The sequence below is a fragment of the Venturia canescens genome, chromosome 3, assembly GCF_019457755.1.
Source record: "Venturia canescens isolate UGA chromosome 3, ASM1945775v1, whole genome shotgun sequence".
Classification (NCBI taxonomy): Eukaryota; Metazoa; Arthropoda; class Insecta; order Hymenoptera; family Ichneumonidae; genus Venturia; species Venturia canescens.
Genome location: NC_057423.1, coordinates 11571169 through 11592846, shown reverse-complemented (window position 1 = coordinate 11592846; position 21678 = coordinate 11571169). Strand labels below are relative to the sequence as shown.

Here is a 21678-nt window from a genome sequence, read left to right as displayed (position 1 = left end):
AAATTGAGAAAAACTGTCTTAACGCTCAACGATCGATGCACGGCTAAGCGATCATCTTACCAAGCGTTGGCTTCGTTCGGGGCAACGGATTAAAAAAAACATATTTAAGCAGTCATTATTTATTCATTGTCACTGATTTCAATCTCGAACTCGATCGTTCAGTTAAGTTTTCCGTGACATACTTTGGTCGCGTTATTTTGATGCAATGAGGTTTTCGATAAAAGAACTGTTGCGAACAAGGAACATTTCCGAGAACTCGAGTTTTTCTCTCCCGACTATTGTTTTCCTCGAATATCTTCCATCATTCTCGACTTTAAGTATTGCCAGCGCACATGCTCCAAAATCACTTAATTAAGCAATATAAAAACTTTTGATAGCACACAACTCCGTGGCGATAACTTTGTCGATAAACAGCTTGGACGAATGGCGTGGGAGCATTCAACTAGCATAGTTAAACGGAGCTCGTCGAAGAATGTACCAAGTTTGCTCTTTCACGCAACTTCATCCATTGCGGACACGAAACCCTGAGGAATTTCTCTCGTTTTCATCATACACATCCAATCGTCCGGATTCGTTCGATTCACTTTTCTTGACTATTTTCTTGGAATATGGCAATCTGAATATGAACACAAACAACTCCACAAGCTGAAAATACGTGATGCAATTTTCTCAGATGTATTTACCCTTTACGATCCATTTCCCTTTGAGTCTCCGTCGCTATGGATTTTCAGGATGAAGAAAATCGTGTTTGATGCTCGCCCAGATGCTGCACGAGTGTACCGTTTAACTTTACGAGCACATATGCTATTGAAATGCGTAAGTCCGAGAGGAAAACGTGAAAACGATGCGAATTTTATATTTCTTTAATGTTTGGCAACTGAAAAAAGAATCAATCTCATACTGACCTTTTAAACTGTAAAGAAACGTAGGTCTCGGCGTTTCAAAACGAGCCAAGCGGAATGGATCGTCACAGAGAGTGAATATTTTTGAAATATTGAAAAACTGTTTCCGCGAAGTTGTTCAAAAAATTGATCAGCGCAATATGAGTCTCTATTTTATGAGATTCTTCAGTTACGAATTTTACGAACAGAGTTTGTAGCATGAAAAAGGAAAAATAATATTCGAAAAGACCAACAAAATTTTCCTCGTCGATGATTAATATTTCAAACCATAAAATACGATTAGGGAAGATGAAGGTATGACTGAAGAAGGGATTTCCTGAATGCGAAAAATACAATCATCCGATGCGCCTCGGGAGACTCGGTACCCTTAGATTTCATTAAGATTCATGAGAGACTAGAACGCGTTGCTGGAGTGGCAAATAGATGTCTCCCGTCTCTTGTATGCGCATCCAATGTGGTTCAGGCAGGCGATTCATCACTACGTGATCTTTCCGCTGTGGAGTATGCCACGTTTAAAACCATGGCAAAATAAGAACTCTCGAGTTTTCCATCTCCCGTAATATTCAAACTTCGAGCTCCAACTTTCGACTCGTGTCTCTTTATACTTGGACAAAAGAACGAGCTAGCCTGCCTTTTCCTTATCCCAAATCCAAATTTGGCTCGACAAAAGTAGGGTATTAACTGGTTTGTGGCGTTGATAGAATACAGAAAATTCTTTATCGATTGGCTCGCTATCCGTGCTTCATAATCGAAAAATAACATTTATACAAATATGCGTTTGTTATTTATCATTTAATTAAACGTCGTAAAAAATGCCTCGCTAAGGTATTGATTACAGTAATTCAAAAAACTATAAAGATTCTTGTGCAATATTTGTAGTAGAGGAAATTTCGTTATAGTCAATGAAGCATGAATTTTCTTTCCATCCAAATTTTTTTATATGATCTGAAAAATTTGTCGTCGAGGTTGTTATACTAATTCTGTGTTTGGAGATATCAGTGTTGTACTGTTTCTCGAAAAAGTCATTTATAAATGGCATTATTCTCGCCGTTTTACTGACATTCAGAAATTTTTTAGTTTGTTTAGGACGAGGGGCGAGGGGGGGAGAGAAAGATCTCGAATATCAAGTAATCAAGAACAACTGTATGACGAAGATGCAGCAATTGCTTTTGGGATTCCGAAAAGATTCTTAGCAGACTTTGTGAAGTTTTAGCGACTTTCCTTTATTACAATCGAAACGAGACAACTTTTGATAATTACAGTTTATATGACTTTTGTCCGGATTATTTTTCTAACGGATTGTGGCCTAGATGAGCACGTGCACGGAAGCACAGCTCGCATTAGTGTACGAAAATTGGGGTAGCCACGATATCAACTGTTCTAGCGTAATCCATAAATCATTTAAATTATTTATCGAAGTCTTTCCGATGGGAATTCGATGCTACTGCGTTGCCGATGAAATTTATGATCGTGTGGAGAGTAGTTATAAATTCAAGGAGGTGAGGATCAGAAAAAGATGGTGCATGGATCAATTTTATTATATGTTTTAAGGTAGTTCATGCACGAAAATCGCAAGAAAGTCTTGAAATTTACACAGAGTTTAAATGGGTAATCGATTGACACACGAATCAAATTTTAAAGGGTTTAAATAAATGTGTTTAAATATGAAGGAAAATACCCAGGGTTATAGGGACTAAGCGTAAAAAATCCTTTATCTTTCCATATAACGAATGAACGCTTCTTACGAAGTTTATAAAAAGGTACGCAAAAACAATGAAGTATATGATGAAGGTCTGAGAACAAATTTGAGACGATTGTCTTACTAGTAATAAAGATATGGCACCAGATTTGTCACTAGATATAAAACAAATAAACATCAAAAATGTGTGCGAAAATCCGACCCATTTTTTGATGCAATTAAAAAATAAATAATTAATATCTCTTCAACGCGTCAAGCGACAGAGTCCGAAGAGGTCGCAATCGAAAGAAAAAAAATAATAAAAAATATGTCAACGTATAATATTCTCCGAAATGATATAATTAATCAATTATTGAAGAAACAAATTTTGAAAATTTTCGAAAAGAATTGGAAACGCTATCGCTCCGGTAAAGAGTCTGTGGCAGCAACTCGTCATATCTTATAAATGTACTTGTCTCAGAGTCGCTGCCGCGACTCTAGATATATTACGTTAAAGATTGAACGAAATTGCTAATGAGCACTTCTATATAACCTCACATTTGCTTATTTCGACATTTCGTTTTATCTTGGCTTGGCCCATTCCTATCATAGCCTTCTGTCTTTTTATTAATCAAGAGACGCGGTAGGGGCTCAACGCCAAGTATTAAGAGTATGGATCAGTCGACTAACCTCACTTGGAATTTTTGAAATTGAAATTCTCTGACACGGTTTGACCGATTAAAAAAAGGCTCTGTCAGCCTACGCAGAACAATGGCAAAAATCGACTGACCTTTTTTAATCGGTCGGTTTGACCTTTTTTTAATCGGTCGGTTTGACCTTTTTTTAATCGGTCAAACTGTGTCAAAGAATTTTGATTTAGAAATTTGCAGCTATCTCTCTCGCACTCACGGTTGCGATATACCGACTGATCCATCCTCTTGAAAGAAAAACTGCAGCGCAAAAGAAAAGCTAGCGGGAGCCCTGCCGTACTCTTATGTACGCTAATACGCCGGTTTTATGACGTCACAGAATTTACTTTTTTCTTGATCCATTTACCTTTGTGTTTATCCTTTGCGCTCTCTAATGCCATTTTTTACATAAAAAACTATAGTATTTTCGCCAGAGACGAATAAAATATCGGGTTCAGTCAGTAATGGATCTCCGATTATGATTGGTGGCTTGTAATTTCATATTCGTCAAAAGATAAGTTGAAATGATTTATTTACAATTTTTAATTAATAACTATGACATTAACTTAAAGTGATTATATCTTTAATTAGAAAGTAAAAATCGATCCGATTTAGACACCCATAAAATACGATCCTTCGGGCATGATATCTACCTTAAGAACAGTGACTAAAAAATCGATCTCAATAGTTTGTCGCTCAACTATGTCACGGTTGTCATGACATATATACAGCTGATTTTCAAAGCATATTTTCAACCGCATTAAGGAGTATGAGGGGCGTTTACTATATGCGCACTTAAGGGAAGCACCGCTCAAGAACTCTTCGGGATTAGCTATATACATGTTGCACAAGAAAATCTGTCTCGTGGAGAATTCACGCGATTGCCATTCTTGTCCTGAACTCATATAGCTCCTCCCGAGGTAAGAGTCCCGAGAGAAAAAGTACCTCCTCGGAAGTGATAAGGGACTGGTGAGAGGCAAAAGGGCTGAGAGAACATCATTATCGGAGAAAAATAGTGGGAAAAAAACGACGAACTACCATGCCAAAAGAGCAAAGAATTTTATCTTGATTAAGCTCTTTCAATCCCTCCTTCCCCGAAGTCGAAGCTTCTTGTAAGCCGCTTCCATAATGTCAGTTGAAAAAAAAATATTCAACTTTACTTAAAGTTTTTCCTAAGAACATTCACACGGGATAAAGGTTTTAATGAGAATCCTTTGGAAATTTTCAAGCTCCCTGGAGTCATTGAATCTTGAGGTCGCACTTGTCACATTATTTTCAATCAGAGACTTATCAATTCGTCTTACCTGGTACTCGGAATCATCAGAATATTAGACACGTTCATTTATCTTGGAATCGATGACGAAATATAACTTGCAAGAAATTTCTCATGCGAGTCCATGAAATTCTGTTCGTTCAATCATGCATGTATGTACTGCTGGCTCGAGCAGTTCGCTGTTAATGATTTTTATGACGATATGCACGCAACAGCTAACGTCGCATAGGTCAATACGTACCCTTGAAAGTTTCGCAATGCAGACTTTTTACTTTCGATGATAAAACGAAACAAGAGTGTGAAAGGAGTAGGGGAGGAGCTCAGCGATTTCTGCACAAATCCATAAGCTCGTAACACCTAATAAGGAATTGAAAACATAGTGAAATAGGTCCTCGATTAAGTCAGACATGAAAATAAAATCAGAGTAAACGCACAACTGGTTTTCGATCAATGTCACGTTGAGAAAATGAACGATGGCGTTTGCTCAACGGTGTCCGAATGATTCCTGTAACACCATCCGAATCATCCGACCATTAGACTCGAGATTCAATCTCACGATCGTGACTCACTCATCCGAGAATTTCTTCGAAATTATCGTGACAAAGGTAATAAAAACAAACGTTGCTGTTTCATTGCTTTGGTGTTTTTTTTCTATGGAAATATCTCCATCTTGAGAAATAGCTCCATCGCAAGCATATTATCGTGACAGGGTTATCAGAATCGTACGATTCAATCAGACGTGAAATGAGGCGAGAGCGTTCCTTCGCTTTTATTTTTTCTCCATTCGTCAGTTATGTCGAGCACAGGCAAATACGTTTCTTCTGTTGAAAAGAAATGTTGTGCGTTATGGGAGTCTGGAAAAAGAGCGAATAGCAATTCCACTTTGCCTTTCTCTTTCCTTTCTCGTTGCTGCGCGTCACTTGATTCACGATTCGATGCTGACACGAGAAGAGCTTCAGAAAATATAAAAAGTGAGTTAAGGATTGATAATTTGCGGATTCCTTCACGTTTGAGGTTACATCTGGGTCAAGTTGGGCGCGAAAAAAATGACACTAGAGCCTTAAGACAATGTTCGTTTTATGGCGAGGCATAAAAACTACCAGCCTCGATTATCGAGTTCAAGGGTGCTTCGCCGAGCTGAAATTTCCCATGAGTAAAAGAAGGAAGGCGAAGACTCCGGGACATAAAATTGTGTGATTATTTTTTATTCTTAACATCTTCAAACAGGGGCTGTGACAATCGATGAAAGTTCTTTCCTACGGGGAGTTCATGGTTTAGTCGTTGTGCCATGAATCATACACTTCGACGCTTGCTTTTATCGCTTTCCTTCACAGATAAGCGATGAATCTTCGGAAATGAAATTCCTTTGTTGATTCCACAAATTTACGTTCATTAACGTTTTAAAATTAAAAAACTCAACATCAAACATGTTTGATTGGCTAATACTGATGATAAAATCATAAAATACGAACGGAAAATATTAGTACATAAATGTAATTGATGGCAGTTTCTATCGACCTGAAAAATAATCAAAAAGGTTTTGCTTTTCGTGATTATAATTATTTGTATAATTAACGCCTGACATATGAACACGCATCAGACAGCCTGATCACAGGCTCAAATAGGAACAATGTTAAATTACCAAAACTACGTGACTCCCACAGCCGTGACAGAAGCAGCGCATGTTAGTTCAGCGGAAGCCCAAGATATTTCCTGGTGAAGTTGAATTCACGACGTAGATTGGAATCTCGATCGTCGAGTGTGTTGGAAATTCAGCTGATGCATTTACGCAATATATTACTCGACGGAGAAAAGTATTGACACTCATATATAGCTCACCCATTTACTAAAAGTGGAGAGAGTGTAACGTCTCCTGATGGATTTTCCATGGCTCAACGGCTGCGGTTATTGAAGTTTACGATTAACCACGACAACGTGACCCTTTTGCATTATAGAAGCACCAAGTTCTCGACGTTTACGCTAAGTCTCAATGTTGTGTCTCGTACTTACGTTATTTGTCGTCAAACAAATTAGTAACACTTTCGAAGTCTTAATTAAACTACGCATTCGAGAAGAAATATTATCATTAATGGTGCTGACTATTTTATGGTGTTACTAATGTAATATGAAATGTTGCCTGCGTACGACGGGGGCTAGAAAGTCTTGAAATATTCATTCCACAATTGAAATAAAATGCCAATGATTGCAGTCCAACACGTATTTAACCCGTAGACAGTACACTCCCTTTGAGGTCACACTCTCACCACAGTGAGAGTGTGACAGTGGTGCTAATTTGCACTTGGACTTTTCAAAACTATTTATTTCATTCATGAAAGTATGGAATGGATCTCACAACGAGACTTTTCAGGGGTAACAATTCTTTAGTAATCGATTACAATCATTTACAAAATTGAAAAATCGAGTTTTATTATGGAAAAAATGGTCAGATTGAAGAAAGGAATTTTGAAGTTCTAGACACTTGTCGTGGGTGCAAATTTGCACCAGTGTGGTATCCATGGGTTAAACGAATCCCCCTCCCCCTCCCCCGCCCCCCAATACTGAGTCGCTTGATTTTTAATAAAAATATCAAACAATGTGATTGAGACATAGAAAGCTCGATTTCACCAGATTTTTTGTCCACCTGGGATTAGATATCAGCTCCGTAGCTTTAGCAAACCTATCTCCATCGTGATGCATAAATTTCGTCGTGGGTAACAAACCTATGAATACGGAAGCAGGTAGTGATCGGTTCCGCGATCGCGATATTTGGTATACATGGTTGGTTGTGGTAGAATAAATTTGATTAGAAATTATTAATTGATTTTCCATTTCTCAGTATTTCTTATTTACCTTAATTGCCCACACACATTGCGTCTGTGGCAAGCTTTTCTAGAACGAAAAAATGGAAATGTTAGAAGGCGAGTCTAATCTCTGACGCAATTATCTCGATAGTCGATTCAATTGTCGTTTTATGAGGCGCTGCAATCATCTGGCGATTAAAAAAATGTGATACCCCACACAATATGAGTTGATAAGACACGAATTGGATCATCTTGAGGATTAATTTCACGAGTGTCTATTTAAGGTGGATCAGCGAACTATGAAACGCTCCGGAGATTATACACCGCGTCCGGTCTGTCTCGGAATAATAAGGTACACCGGGAGATAAATGTAGAATGCTGAATATCAGTGGGTGGGGAATGGTTGTTGACGAGTCACTTTGGTCATTCATTCTCCTGTAGCACAGTTCCATTCGTCTCTCGGTACGTGAAAAAGCTCTGTGTCCTGCGACTCCACCATGTTTTTCGAACAAGTTTGATTCAAGTACTTTTAGTCAAGTGCCGAAAAAGTTGAGGATAATGGAGTGTTCCAGTTCGAAAATGAGTGATTTTTTATTGTGCGGGTCGACCGCATTGAATTGAAGAATCGGTGAGTCGTTTTTTCGTTAACGCTTTTGTTTTGCGTTCGAAAATCATGAGATAGGAACCCTCACTTTCTGCTTAACTGAAAAAAAATGTCCATTCAAACGAGGAGTTTATGGAATCTCCAATGTTGAATAATGTTTCAACAATCGTTCGCTCACACCGTGTCGTTTAAATCACCAACGATTTCCCCGCGAATTCGTCAATTTCATCACTCCTTTTCGCTGTTTCATTCGTTCACGTTCGTTTGAGAAACGTGGAACAATTCACAGTAACGAATCCAATCAAATATTACCGAATGCTTACCATAAATACTGTAATAAAATAACTGAACGTCATGTAATTCCCATTTCATTACAATAATTATCTTGCACTGTATTTGATCACTGAATTTGAAACGCGAAACAGGTTCTCCAGTGGAAAATCAGTGGGATGAGTTATTTCGATATCCCAATTTCAATTGAATATGAATGAGAGCGTATGAAGGAATGTCATATAAAGATTCAATATTTCACTTGAGAACGCTGCAGCAAACTCGTTTTTATCCGCCTCCGTATAACAAAGGTTTGAAGCTTTCCGAATATTGCATAGCGAGACGTTTTTTTTCAGTATAAGGTGCGGAAATATATGGAGCTCGGTTCTCGTGCTCGGCAAATCTCTCGGTTCTTCACACAGCGATAGACATTTGAGCGTGCACGAGAGCCGAGTGATGATTTTTTTCTCTAGAGTCAAGCAACAAAATGCATTTCGTAGCTGCGCGCTCAAACGTTTGGCTCCTTTGTACGTGATATCCTTTGAACTAAATTAACAACGTTCTCAATTAAGTCTTTGAAATTAATACAGCCAGTTGGTTGTGTTCAGTATAGTCAATCTTAGGGTTTATGGAACATCCTATAAGCGCAGGAAACATGTGGACTCACTCCCAAATACATTGAAGCTGTTTAAGCAGTTTTTGATTCTGTGTGTGAAGGAAACTGTGACGATGGGGACGCGTTCAAAGCAGATCCTCTTATTACTCGTATCGGTGACGAAGAAACGTTGAGGATGGGGATTGAGGAATATTGAAAAAGCTTAGCATCGGTGAGGGGCTTGATATAAATTGAGAAATTTAACGATCGAATTCGTTGGTTAAGAAACATTATTTGGCGATCGAGATGGAATTGATGATGAAATGAAAAATTTTCCGTACATCAATCATTACGAAATTGATTTTGGCAAGACAATTAAACGATGGTAATTTCTCGAAATAAATTGCACTAAAAATGGGTCGCGATAGTTGATTTCAATGCGATGAATGAATCAGTTGATTTGTTGCTTCCCCTCGGGGCAAATAACTGATCAGTTCAATGATACTTTTCATGATAAGAGCATCGGGAAAATAAAATTGCAGAATTAAAATGGAGTAGGCAAGAATTAGAATGTTGCAAGAACGAGACCGGTTCGACCGTCCCACACCAGCGGAGTGTGCGTGCAAAAATTCGCGGGGTGCACAAATACCGTGCATAAAGTGCGATAAACTCGGAGCAGAGTCGATCATCGCCTTTAACGGAGAAAAAATATCGTGATATCTCGCAGTACGACAGTTATTTAGTATTTTAAAATACGTGATTTATTTGGATTTACGCACATGAGCTTCCCACTGTTTATTTACAGTTACGGATGTTGCGGCACGAGTGGCTTTGGGTAGGAGTTAATTAAAATTTTGTAATGCAATATCGGGAATTCCTAGTGATCATTTTATCGCGAGGTTAACGAGGTTGAATCGAGGGGAGTGCAACGATCCGCAGCTTCCAGATAACCAAATATTGGTAAAGAAAAGAAATGCTGATAAATCGTATAAAGTATTTCTGAGCGTTCACGGACCCTCTAATCATTTTCTTCTTATTTTTTTTCCTCGAAGCAAAGGTCCTTTATTAAATAAAAATCTGATTACAGCAGCTCTGAGCTTTATTGCAATGCAATCCCAAGCTTTTTCCCCTTGGGATATCAAGCTCCGTATCTCATTTGTTATACGGACACGTGCAAAGTACGTATCCACGTATGCTTTGAAAAAAAAAAACAAGGAAAAGAAAAACAAAAAACGAATGAGAAAAACAAAATGTTTTATTTTCTCGCCAATTTTTTTATTCGTCTCGTATCTTCGCATCCTCCAGCGTGTGATTAACATTTCAATTCGGGAATCGAATTCCAACCTGCGCAAGCATAAGACTCTAGCGTGCTTTCGTAGTGCTTTCACGCTACACTTGGTGAACCAATCATTTATGCGCATTCAGCATTTCTAGGACTCGATTGAGGAGACACTTTCAATCAAACAATTATTCTACCTCGCAACGTCAATAGCGGAAGTTTTCATTAAGCTCGTATTTTTTATTATTTTCATTACGAACAATAATGGAGACACAAACGAAGTAAACAAGTGCTAAACGAGTGGAATGAACTTTTGCAGCGGAATGGAACGAAGAAAAACAAACTTTCCTTGAGAAAGATCAACCGAACTGATGTTTCAATTATCGCGAGCAAGTTTCCATCAACATTTAGAATATTGATAGCATAACGAAGTCTTTGCTCTGTCTATGACTCTCGAACTTATTCAATCGAATCAGGCGCGTGTGTATCGCATAGAATTTCTGTTGTGGGGCAGTGGCTCGTGTGAAAGGAGCCGGGCGTACGTTATACCAACTCCAAGGCTGTACGATGGAAAGCTTTGTACACGTTCTGGCCGATCCAGTATGAAACGCGGCACGAAACTCATACGCTGTATGCTTACAAACAAACCAATACACATACACAAATTTTAATGATCACTGATGCAATGGCTGCGGTTGGCGCAGCTTCGCGATTATGGCGAGATGATTAGCTAAGAGAATTGCTAATAGCTGCGGAAATAATCTAGACGCTTCTTCGTGTGTGTGTGTGTGTGTGTGTGGTGTTTACGTGTATTCAATCACGAGGGACTCGATCATTCTCAGGAGCAAACTTAGCTAGCACTTCGCATATGCTAATTTATGTACGCTGATGAATATGTAAAATTAATTAATACGACTATTCTGCATGTTGATTTAATAGCGATGATTCCCAGCATTAGGGCTAATGCTGAATATTTATTGGACAATGCGTTTACAAAGTAAAAATGAGAAACTATAAAGTTTTGAAAAACTCTCAACCAGTTTGACAGCTCTTCAAACATCTCTACTCTTAACTTTCTATTTTTTTATTTTCTTGGGAATATCTATTTGGTCGGATTTTCCTGAGAACAAATATGCAGGATTTAGCCAATTAAGATGTTTTTCCAACTCGGAGCAATGGCTCAAGCGACGCGGGATTATTCAAAGTAGGTTACACCTGTGAAATAAAAATGATTATAATCATGAGTCTTTATTGAAGAAGTTTACGCGAATCTAATGGAAATCGAAAATTCAATCTTTAAGAGTTGGAATTTGAAAATATGCTAGAAATATACACCGTGCATCTATTTTCCGAATTATTATAGGATCGACCCTCCAGTTGTCGAGAAAACAATGAATGAAAATCTCAGTTTTTTAAGGGCTCTTGTGGCAGACGCACTTCCTGTGCGACCATTTGAATTTAATGAAATAGGATTCACCCAACTTCAAAGAGCCCAAAACGAGAATAAGAAAATAGAATGTTTTTAGGAATCAATGATGTCTTGAGAAAGCCTTGTTACCGGTGAAAATCACTTGGGAATGGAAAAAGAAAAACACTTATTTGAGGTTAACGAGTACTAACGACAAACGGTGGAAGGTTCGACAACACCATGAGCCAGATGGTTTAAAATATAGATATGCACACGCATATAAATAGAAAATGGCCGTTGTCACATTTTGCTTGATGATTTAACTACGAAAGTATTTTAACCTCTATCGTTGTATTAAAAATTGATCAATCTCAACAATCAAGTTACACATAATTTGAATAATAGCGAGAATCAGTTTTAATCGTTTCTTTCATCGTCAAAAGAGCAAAAAAGTTCAGATGCTTTTTTGAATCACAAGTAACGCATGATCTTCCTTAATGATTTATTGCATTTCGGTTTTATGTCTAAAAAGACATGTTTTGAAAAACTGGAGTGTAAGCATTGATCAGAAAATCTACTGCGGAAATATGACCATGGAGTTGACAGCGAATCGACAGTGTACGTTATTAAAAAAATAATATACGTCCAATCGCAGTTTGGTAGAGGATCGGTATTTACAGTTCAGAGTAACTGAAGGTTTGAAATTCGCCCATCCCAAATCCCGTCAAACATGTAAAAACATGAAGCTACAAAAGCGTAAAAAATATTTACATCAGCAAGGAAAACTTGAGGTCGTCTCGTGAATATGAGTTATTGGAAACATCGGTGATATGGAAACATTGTAGCTCTCATATGAATTTTACACGATGGCCCTGAAGGCATACCGAACTTGATGACGATGTCGACGAAACGTCGATGTGACGAGGTGACGTGCGGTCTCATGCGTTATTGCAACAGGTCGATCCACCGAACAAACTTGCTGTGTGCATATTTTTTTTTTTTATGTACGTAAAAATAATACATTTGGAACGTTCCGGAAAATCGTTTTTGACTAAATTCTTATACAGGAAACGATCAAATTTCGTTCAAAATGTCTATGACAGACGAAAGCTTCTGAATAGTCAGGATACTTAATAAATTGATTTTTGTCATTGCTCTATGTGAATATTGCTGTGGTTTTGTGGAAAGCTGATGAAATTATATTCACGCATATTTTAAATTTAATTATTTCCTACAAACTTGACGAAATTGATTTATGTTTCTATCTGGGAAAATGTGTATAGGTAGGCTGGTTCGAAGTTTGGATAATTATTGTTATATCGAAAATGAAAAATTTTTATTTAGCAGGACGTGAGAAAATTTGATAAACGATTGAGTGACAATATTTTTGGTTTTTTTTCTTTATAATTCTATTCCGATTGACGGTAACGCCATAAATGGTAGCAATTTATTTCAGCGTTCACGTCACTCCGCTCTATACGCTCAGGCTCTATAACACCGAGATAATTCATCCTTCAATTGGAACATGCTCCGATTCAACCGTCCCCTCGTATCGTAGCGAAGCCATCAGTGATTCTTGTTCATATGAAATATGAGAGCTGTACGTGATTTCATTTTTCAACTACAACATCATATACTTGGAAATTTACAATTTGAGGGAAATTTGAACCTTCCGAACAGTTGAGCATTTCTGGTGTTTCATATACATCGTTGATTTTCACGTGCGTGCCTATACGAAGAGAAAATTAAAGGAAATATCACTATGCAATATGATAGAAATCGCGTTCCACATCGAATCCCACGAGGTTTCTAGCGGAAAAATTGTTTTTGTAATTTACAATTCAAAATAAATATTACGACCGGATATTTCATGATTATCGACGTTTGAAAATACGTTTTTTTTTTCTATAATATGGAAAATATAGAGAACTTGAAAATATTCATGAGCAATCAAGACCTTAATAAAAAAAATCGACCTCGACATTTATCGCCTGATTTTAGTATGAAACGAAGGCACCGACCTGTAATTAGTGGACCGAATCAAACTTAACCCTCGTGCTGCTACTAGGAAAAAAAGAAAAAAACGTACCAGCCAAGTGTTTCCAATTAAGGTTTGATCGAAGTTACGAAAATACGTTCGGACCATTAGAGTCTCGTTCCACTCTCTCTCTCTCTCTCTCTCTCTCTCTCTCTCTTTTGCCTCCTCTCACTTCGGCTAACCTTTGAAAGCGTACAACGCCAAAGGAAGGGATTACCTTTTTCCTCAGCCAGCTTCGCTCTGGCTAGTCATACAAATATGATTAACCGTGGTACGATCAAGCGGATAAGACACTCAAGGTTTTCTTTCGTCTTGCAGATGTATATCTATTGAGCACGAGAAGGATTTAATTCAACTTTTATTTCCGTGAGATGCGGGTGACGTTCGAAGTTGCAGAACCAGTTGTCACAAAGTTGTTGGACAGTGACTACGAGCCACGATCGACTGTTACACGTATACATGTATAACGGAGATAACATCTTGCAACGCACCACTACTTAAACGTTGTGTCAACGTTTACATTAAATTCTTCGGCTCTAGTTGTTCCTGACTTTTACGACGCTGATAACGTTAAAATCACACTGAGAATGCCGTAACTCTGAAAATCCTTTTTTTCCATGCATCGAGTTTGGCGAGGAAATATCGGAAAACAGGGAAAAAGCATTGGCTGGAAGGAAGAATGATTTCTCAGACGTTCGGACCGACGAAAGAATCGACGTCGAAGTTTTGTCGGGTCTATCGGATTTGACATACTATCCATTATTAAAGTTTTCCTATATCGACAGTCCCAAGAAAATTCTAATTGCTTGCTGAGAGGTACACAGTATCATGAGATTGTTGGACCGAACTTTCCGACTCTTTTTTTATACTTCGAGCTAAAACAGTGTCGGATCTAGTCAGCTAAATTCAACAGTGGAATCGCCTTATTAATATCTCCTCCGAGAAAAATAATATTCAGTGGACGTTTCACTCAGAGTCGTCAAAATGAGCTCTCCAAAAATCGATAAAACTGGTCAGTTCATCAATGTTCAATCAGGAGGCACGAGATTCCAGCCTTCCGAAAGATGGCGAATAATGAAGAATATTCTTATGATCGGGATTGCTTTCATGGTACATTTTACCGCGTTCATGGGCGCCAGCAATCTTCAGAGTTCAATCAACGCTGATGAATCGTTGGGCACTTTCACCCTCGCCTCAATCTACGGAAGTCTCATCTTCAGTAATATCTTCCTCCCGGTTTTAATGATCAGGTAAGCCGCTCGTCTTGTTCGATTTTCATTTAAATGTACGAACATTTTTTCAGTTTTTATCAGTCGCATGCACCAGTGTGCACATGTAAATACTTTAGATTACGTGTTAACGAAATAACATCAATGGAAAAACATAAACGAGAAAATCCGGAGAATTCTGTCTCGAAATTTCGCACCGAAGATTTTCCAGACAACTTGGGAAAATCAATAAGTCATCCTGCAGAGTACTAGCTCTGAAATTACACTCTAAGGAACAAGACTTGTACGACGCCATAAATCTTTGTACTCCCATTTCATATATAGCCACCACGAATTCCTGCTGAGAACATTATATACGAAGAGTATTTATTTTTTCTTCTCACTATGAAAAAAATTATGCTTTTCACATACTCTGCCATATCTTTAGTTAAACGATGACCGACGATGAGGAAGATTATTTATTTGCTGTGTAACGAAGCAGGATAAACGAAATGATTTTGTTTTCAGCTGGCTTGGATGTAAATGGACAATTTCACTGACCTTTATCGCCTACATGCCTTTCATAGCGGCTCAGTTTTATCCGAAATTCTACACAATGATCCCAGCTGGATTAGCTGTCGGATTGGGAGGTGGACCACTTTGGTGTGCCAAATGCACTTATCTGACAGTCGTTTCCGAGGCTTATGCCACGGTTTCTGATCTAGGCGCTGATGTTCTCGTCACCAGATTTTTCGGTTTATTTTTCATGTTTTATCAGATGGCACAAGTCTGGGGAAATCTCATCTCATCGGCTGGTACGTGTTGCTATCGAAATTATTTACGAATCCTGTTTTTTTATTGGATTCTGTGGAGCCTTTGATTCAAACGATCTCTTTATAATGAGATGCTTCAGGCAAAAATATCACCCGAGCAGGACAATCGTTAATGAACTTTTTATTAACGCAGCTGAACAGCAAAAAATAAATGAATGAAAACTATCAATTACGGAGCAAAGTCCAGAAATTCGCTTGAAAAAAAAGCTCGAGTTAACTGTGAGCTCGTTATTTTTACGATGATTGTATCTTTGAGCTTTGGAATAAATTCTACGAGTTTCATATTTCACTTCCTCATTAACGTGAAAGGAACATTTAATCATGCAGATTTGCGTTGATTTGAGAATCTTTTATGGAAATAACGGATCTGCTAATTCAATAACTATAGCAATTTTCTGTAATGGAATCTTAGTTGGTAAGAAGCGGTTCTCCGATATATGACGAAGGACTGAATCGATGCTGCATTAATATTGATAACTAAGAAATGCATAATATCAGTGACTAATTCGAACGAAGACATTAAAATTTTGCTGGTGAAGAACCGTTCAGTAATTTTTTACTCTTTGATCTAAACAGTTGGACGATTAAGGAGGGTGGATCGCGACGATACAGTGTTGCCATGCTAAACCATGTTAAAAATATTAAGAATTTCAAAATGATATAAATTTAATAAAATTTGGTAAATGTATTCTTTAAAAATATATAAGACGAGATAAATTTTTTTAGATTTTTCTACCACATAGCTCTCGAGTAATTGAATACTAAAGTTCACATGTATAAATACATCTCGTGCATAAGAACTTCGATTTAACGCTGAATTATTCGATAACCATGTGGTAAAAAAATTTGAAAAAAAATTATATTTGTATACTTGATGCCAAAGAATGTTATCACCAAATTTTATAAAAATCTCATTATTTTGATTTCGTGATCCACCCTCCTTAAATAAGACGAGAAAAACGGTTTATATACTCCAAAAAAAATTGCCTCATTTACGTTCATGAATTAGCATTTTTTCAGGTTCACTCCGAAGGGTCATTCCCATTTAATGAATATAAAATTTTTACTAACCCTATTTTTCACGACGAGAATATAAAAAAATCTTGTAAATGATTTTCCCAAATATATAGATCAGGTCATAAAACATGGCTGTCGACGAAAATCGAATTATTCATATTTAAAGTTCATTCAAAAAGCATGCACATTTGATAAGTAGTGATCAATATTTTAATTGTAATGCATCCTCCAGTCCACTCAATCTCCGTTTCTAGATGAAATTATTCGTGAAATTGTTCCAAAGTAAAAAAATGCATATTTTAATAGTCATCATTGTTTTTGCAGTACTGTCGTACGGTTTGGACGTCGTGCCAGCTAATATTACCCTAAACAGTACGATTGTTGCGGAAGTGTGCGGTGCTAATTTCTGTGGTGTCACAGCCAGCGAAACGGTAAATCCAAACTTGGAGCCACCACCCCCCGAAAGAATTCATCTGATATCAGGAATTTATTTGGCATGCATGGTATTGGCGTGTTTAATCGTTGCATTCGGGGTTGATTCTCTATCAAGGTAATTTGATTAAATTGAAAGTTATAATTGAGATTGAGTCATATATATTAATCTTGGTTGCCGAGAGATACTAATTAATCATATGATTGGATTGTAAAACGTGCGACAAAGCTAATGAATTTTCAGTAATTTATCAATTTCCCGTTGAACGATAATACCACCACATAGAATTCTCTCAATTTATTGAAAGTTTGAATTAAAATGATTGTCGTACGTATTGGAAAAAGAGCTTTATCTGCGTACGTAACAAAACATTCGTTCGATAAATGTGGAGCGAAGATAAAATACCTTTGGGTGAATGCTCATAACGATCCGTCGTTTAGCCCGCTTAGAGCAGAGAACCCTTCGTCAAGTTTTGTTTAGGGATTTTCCGGAATGACTCATTACCCTTCCATTCCACGCATATTCGATAATTCAATATCCCAAAATTCCACAGTTGTCTCTCCCAGATCTCCTCTATTTCTATCTCTACTATGAGAATAATTGTGGTTCGAGTCATGATATCAACGTGAATCTATAAGTTCGAATATGTGTGCTTGCGTACTGTGCTGATGAATGTGATCTCACCAACTACCACAATTATCCTATCAATGAAGCTCCCGACCAAACTCTCTAGTATTATCGTATTCAAATCCCTATGCAATAAACGTGATGATATCGCATCCGCGATACATGCAAATTGTTCGATGGAATATCTTGGCGCAAACCTTTAGGACTTAAGGGCTACCCTAATTAGAATTTTCAAAGTGTACTTTTAAGTGACGTTTACTGTCTATTAAGTTTTTCAACAGCTTGTTGATAAAATCTCCGAGACTATTTATTTTATACGAATTTTGAAATTTTTAGCGGAACTATGTTTTTTTGCAAATAACGATGAAAAAAATGTGATTTTTCGTAGTTTTTGAAAAAATGGCCGCCACTTTGTCAAATCAATCCAAAATCGTATGATACGTGCTATAGCCATTTACCTACTGAATCTAGAACTATTTTTATTTTTTTTCTCCGATCATCCATTATAGAGAGTTTATACCCATCTTTTTTTGGGTCTGTCTTTTTTTCTACTTTTCTGTACGAAAACAGATTGTTAGTAAAATCAATATAAAAAAAAATGTTTTTGTGTATTTTAAGAGTGTATTTTTAGGCCTCACACTTTTTATGCCCATATTTATAATTTATACCAGTAAAAAAAATTCGCGAAAATAGTCTCTTTTTGACCATCTGATTAAAATTCACCCACCATCCATATTTAAAAGTTATTTGCAAAAAATATTCACTCGGACATAAAAAAACAGTACGAATTCAGTATCTTGTTAAGGATCCAAAAGGTGGTAAAACGTATCGTTGAAATTAGGATATTTACTCATACGATGAATAACCTTTTGCTCGCAGATACGATAGAGGAAGAACTGGATCGGCCACAGGAAGGACGGGGCTCAAACTCTTGGCTGTGACGTTAAAGTTACTTAAGGAAAAAGCACAGCTTCTCATTTTACCGATAACAATGTTTATTGGAGCGGAACAGGCGTTTCTGTTTGCTGACTACAATGCGGTAACTATATATATTTTCATGTGTATTCATTCGATAAAGTATTTCCGACGTTTTAATGTCGCAACAATGCCTGTTTTCTCTTCGACAAACAACATAACCTTTTGCCTTCTTTATGGTCATGCGTGAGTGTATCAAGAGCAAAATCATGTATGTCATGCGCCTTTCCGTTCCTACCGATCCTCCCTTCAAAAAGCTTGTCTGTGACATTCTTCCATAAATATTTGCATTGACGTTATATTGTACAGAATAAAATGCCTAGTAGAAATTCGCAAAAGAAGTCGATTGCAAGCTTCCGGAGATCAATTTCCTTAGACATTTCCATCTTTGATGTCATCCATTTGGCAGGATCGTCAATGCTCGTCCTGTGATGTGGGCGGAATCCTTTCCTGTGCCTACTTTTCCTTCTCGACGACAATTGAACCTGTCAAACGCCGCGGGCACTAAGTGATCAATATCCAGATGGTTGATCGCAGAAAAAATCTAAAGAAAAATAATTTTTTCACTAAAACGACGCGACTCGCAAGTTTTCCGTGTCCCCTCCGCCATTGGTCACATTCCCGAAGAACTTTGCATATCAATATTTGAATAATTACACCTCGAACGTTTCCAGTCTTTTGTTTCATGCGCCTGGGGTATCAGCAACATCGGCTACGTGATGATTTGCTACGGCGTGGCAAATGCAATTGCCGCGTTGACGACTGGATCGGTTGTCAAAGTAACGGGACGTATTCCAGTTATGGTATTCGCGTTTCTTCTACATACGACAATAATAATAGTACTACTATTCTGGAAAGCAACTCCCGAGCAAGGCTTGATATTCTTCCTAATGTCTGGATTGTGGGGTATCTGCGATGCTATTTGGCTCGTACAAGTCAACGGTGAGTTCTACGGCATCTAGTAATGCGAAACTCGGAAAACTTTATCAATTTGGGAACAGCCCGTTGGGGATGCAATAGAACCGGGCTTTGTACTACTTGTGCGTATGGGAAGCATAGAGAGAGGGAGAGTTGTCCGAAGACACATTTGTCAATGTGGAATATGCTGCTTTGTCGCCTCACGGACTTTCAGGTCACCGGAACGTGACATATTCCCGTCATTCCGAATTGTGTACTGATCACGTGCTGAACACAATTTCGGGGAAAAAAAACGTCGATATTTGATGGGGTTTCGGAATGTGATTATTTCTTCCCAATCTGACAGTTTCACAGAAATTTTGATTTTATCTTCGGTTCATCTTTTTATCGCTTCATCGTGTCAATTGACGGTTGATTATTTGCCGTTACTGCGTCGAACAGATCTCCATTTATCGTTACGTGATAAAAAAAGTGTGAAAATTTCTCCCTTATTCAGCAATGATATTAACATCAAGGATAACGGGGGTCAAATTAATGAACTTTATCTAATGAGTCGATTGTTCTTTCCTTTTTGAATCGTTAGAATAACGTTTTAGTTATTGCTTAAAAATTTCATTTTGAAAATTCTACAAGGGGGCTAACCCCTGACCGCCATTGATTCACAAATGAAATCAGTTTTGCTTTCATTGATCAATCACCGTGCTCAGAATAACAAAATGCAATTATACCCACTTGTGAATCTATGCACTTGCGTTGCAATTAGAAAACTCGTTGCCAAAACTAATGGCGAAGTGAAAATTCCTAACAATGTGCGAGCGTTTATCCAATTAAAAAAAAAAAAACAAAAAAAAACAAATGATTAACTGTGATTCAAGTTTGGAATGACTGTCGTAAAACTAGACATTTTTATCGATGTATACGAAGTTTTTTATTGATTTGGTTTTCTACCGATTGGTATTTTCATTCATTGTGATTTTATTTTTACTCGATCGGATTATAACAAAATTTAGATTTCTTCATCATTCGCCGAGGATCAAGTTGAATTCAGTAATTTATTTGATCAATTTTGCTGAAATTGGCGGATGATAAAGTAAAGCATCGCTTTAACCGACCAATGATGGTGACGCGCGCTCTGCGTTTTGCGTGACACTCAATGAACAAACTTCATTCCCTAAATAATTAAGCATCGCATTTTTTTACACTGTCTCCGCGAACAATTCGTCAAAGGAAAATCTAATTGTCATTGAGGGAGTGACACAGAAGTAGTGATCAAGCGTGCACTGGTTACCTTCACTGAATTCTTCCCTCTACCAAGGGTAACGAGCTCTGTTGATATTAAGTCGATATCAGAGGATAGTGGTTACCAACAGCAGTCAATAGAACGTCCAGTCCGAAACTTCGATATGATTTTTCTTTCGATTTTTTCAAAAGGAAGACGTTTGTTTTCTTTCATTTATTAGACGAAAATTTGATCAAAATTACCGTTGATCCTATCGTTCGAGTATTTTCGTAATCGAGTGGGAATTGTCGAGAGTCAAATTGACCAGCTGCAACTGATAGAAATTTGGGAAGAATATTGCAAAAATTGAGCCCCTTGTCGAGGCATTATCACAAAAACCATCTCTAAAACTGACTAATTTCGAATTTTCATGATTTCAGCACTGAGTGGAATATTATTTCCGGGAATGGAAGAGGCGGCGTACTCAAACTTTCGACTATGGGAAGCTACCGGATCGGTAGTAGCTTACGCCTACAGTCCTTACTTATGTACTTACCTGAAGCTTTACATTTTATTGGGTTTGCTCGGTTTCGGAATGGTTGCTTACGGAGTGATAGAATCGACCGGAAAGATAAAAAGAGCCGTTGATGAAAAGCCCGATTTCGAGTTAGTTGGCTCACGTGACACAGCTTCTTAAGTCTGGAAACTCATACGATTTTTCCTTGTGAACATCAGGTCGGTGAGACTCAACGATCGTAAGCACGCAACTACATCGATTTAAAATTTTTATTTTCAATTCGAATGTTAAACTTTTAACTTTGAAACGAAAACAATAGTAAGTTTGTGCAGAAAATTGTTCAGCCTCAAAATTATCATCAATAAAAAAAAGAAATTTTTATTAAATATCATGA

General features: G+C 37.5%; 1 protein-coding gene across 1 annotated transcript; it reads left to right on the top strand.

Moving 5' to 3' along the window:
- Positions 1–7779: 7779 nt before the first annotated feature.
- LOC122407528 (UNC93-like protein) lies at positions 7780–21670 on the top strand. The gene is made up of 7 exons (XM_043413815.1): positions 7780–7971; positions 13856–14787; positions 15274–15560; positions 16920–17145; positions 18535–18694; positions 19305–19572; positions 21208–21670. The coding sequence occupies exons 2-7, from the start codon at positions 14522–14524 to the stop codon at positions 21462–21464; spliced, it is 1464 nt and encodes a 487-aa protein (XP_043269750.1). The 5' UTR covers positions 7780–7971; positions 13856–14521; the 3' UTR covers positions 21465–21670.
- Positions 21671–21678: the final 8 nt, after the last annotated feature.

Excerpts from the sequence above, each read along its gene's own strand:
- LOC122407528 (XM_043413815.1), top strand. The coding sequence starts at position 14,522 with ATGAGCTCTCCAAAAATCGATAAAACTGGTCAGTTCATCAATGTTCAA. Across the intron at positions 17,146-18,534 it reads GGGGTTGATTCTCTATCAAG|ATACGATAGAGGAAGAACTG; the intron begins GTAATTTGATTA and ends TTTTGCTCGCAG. Across the intron at positions 18,695-19,304 it reads TGTTTGCTGACTACAATGCG|TCTTTTGTTTCATGCGCCTG; the intron begins GTAACTATATAT and ends GAACGTTTCCAG.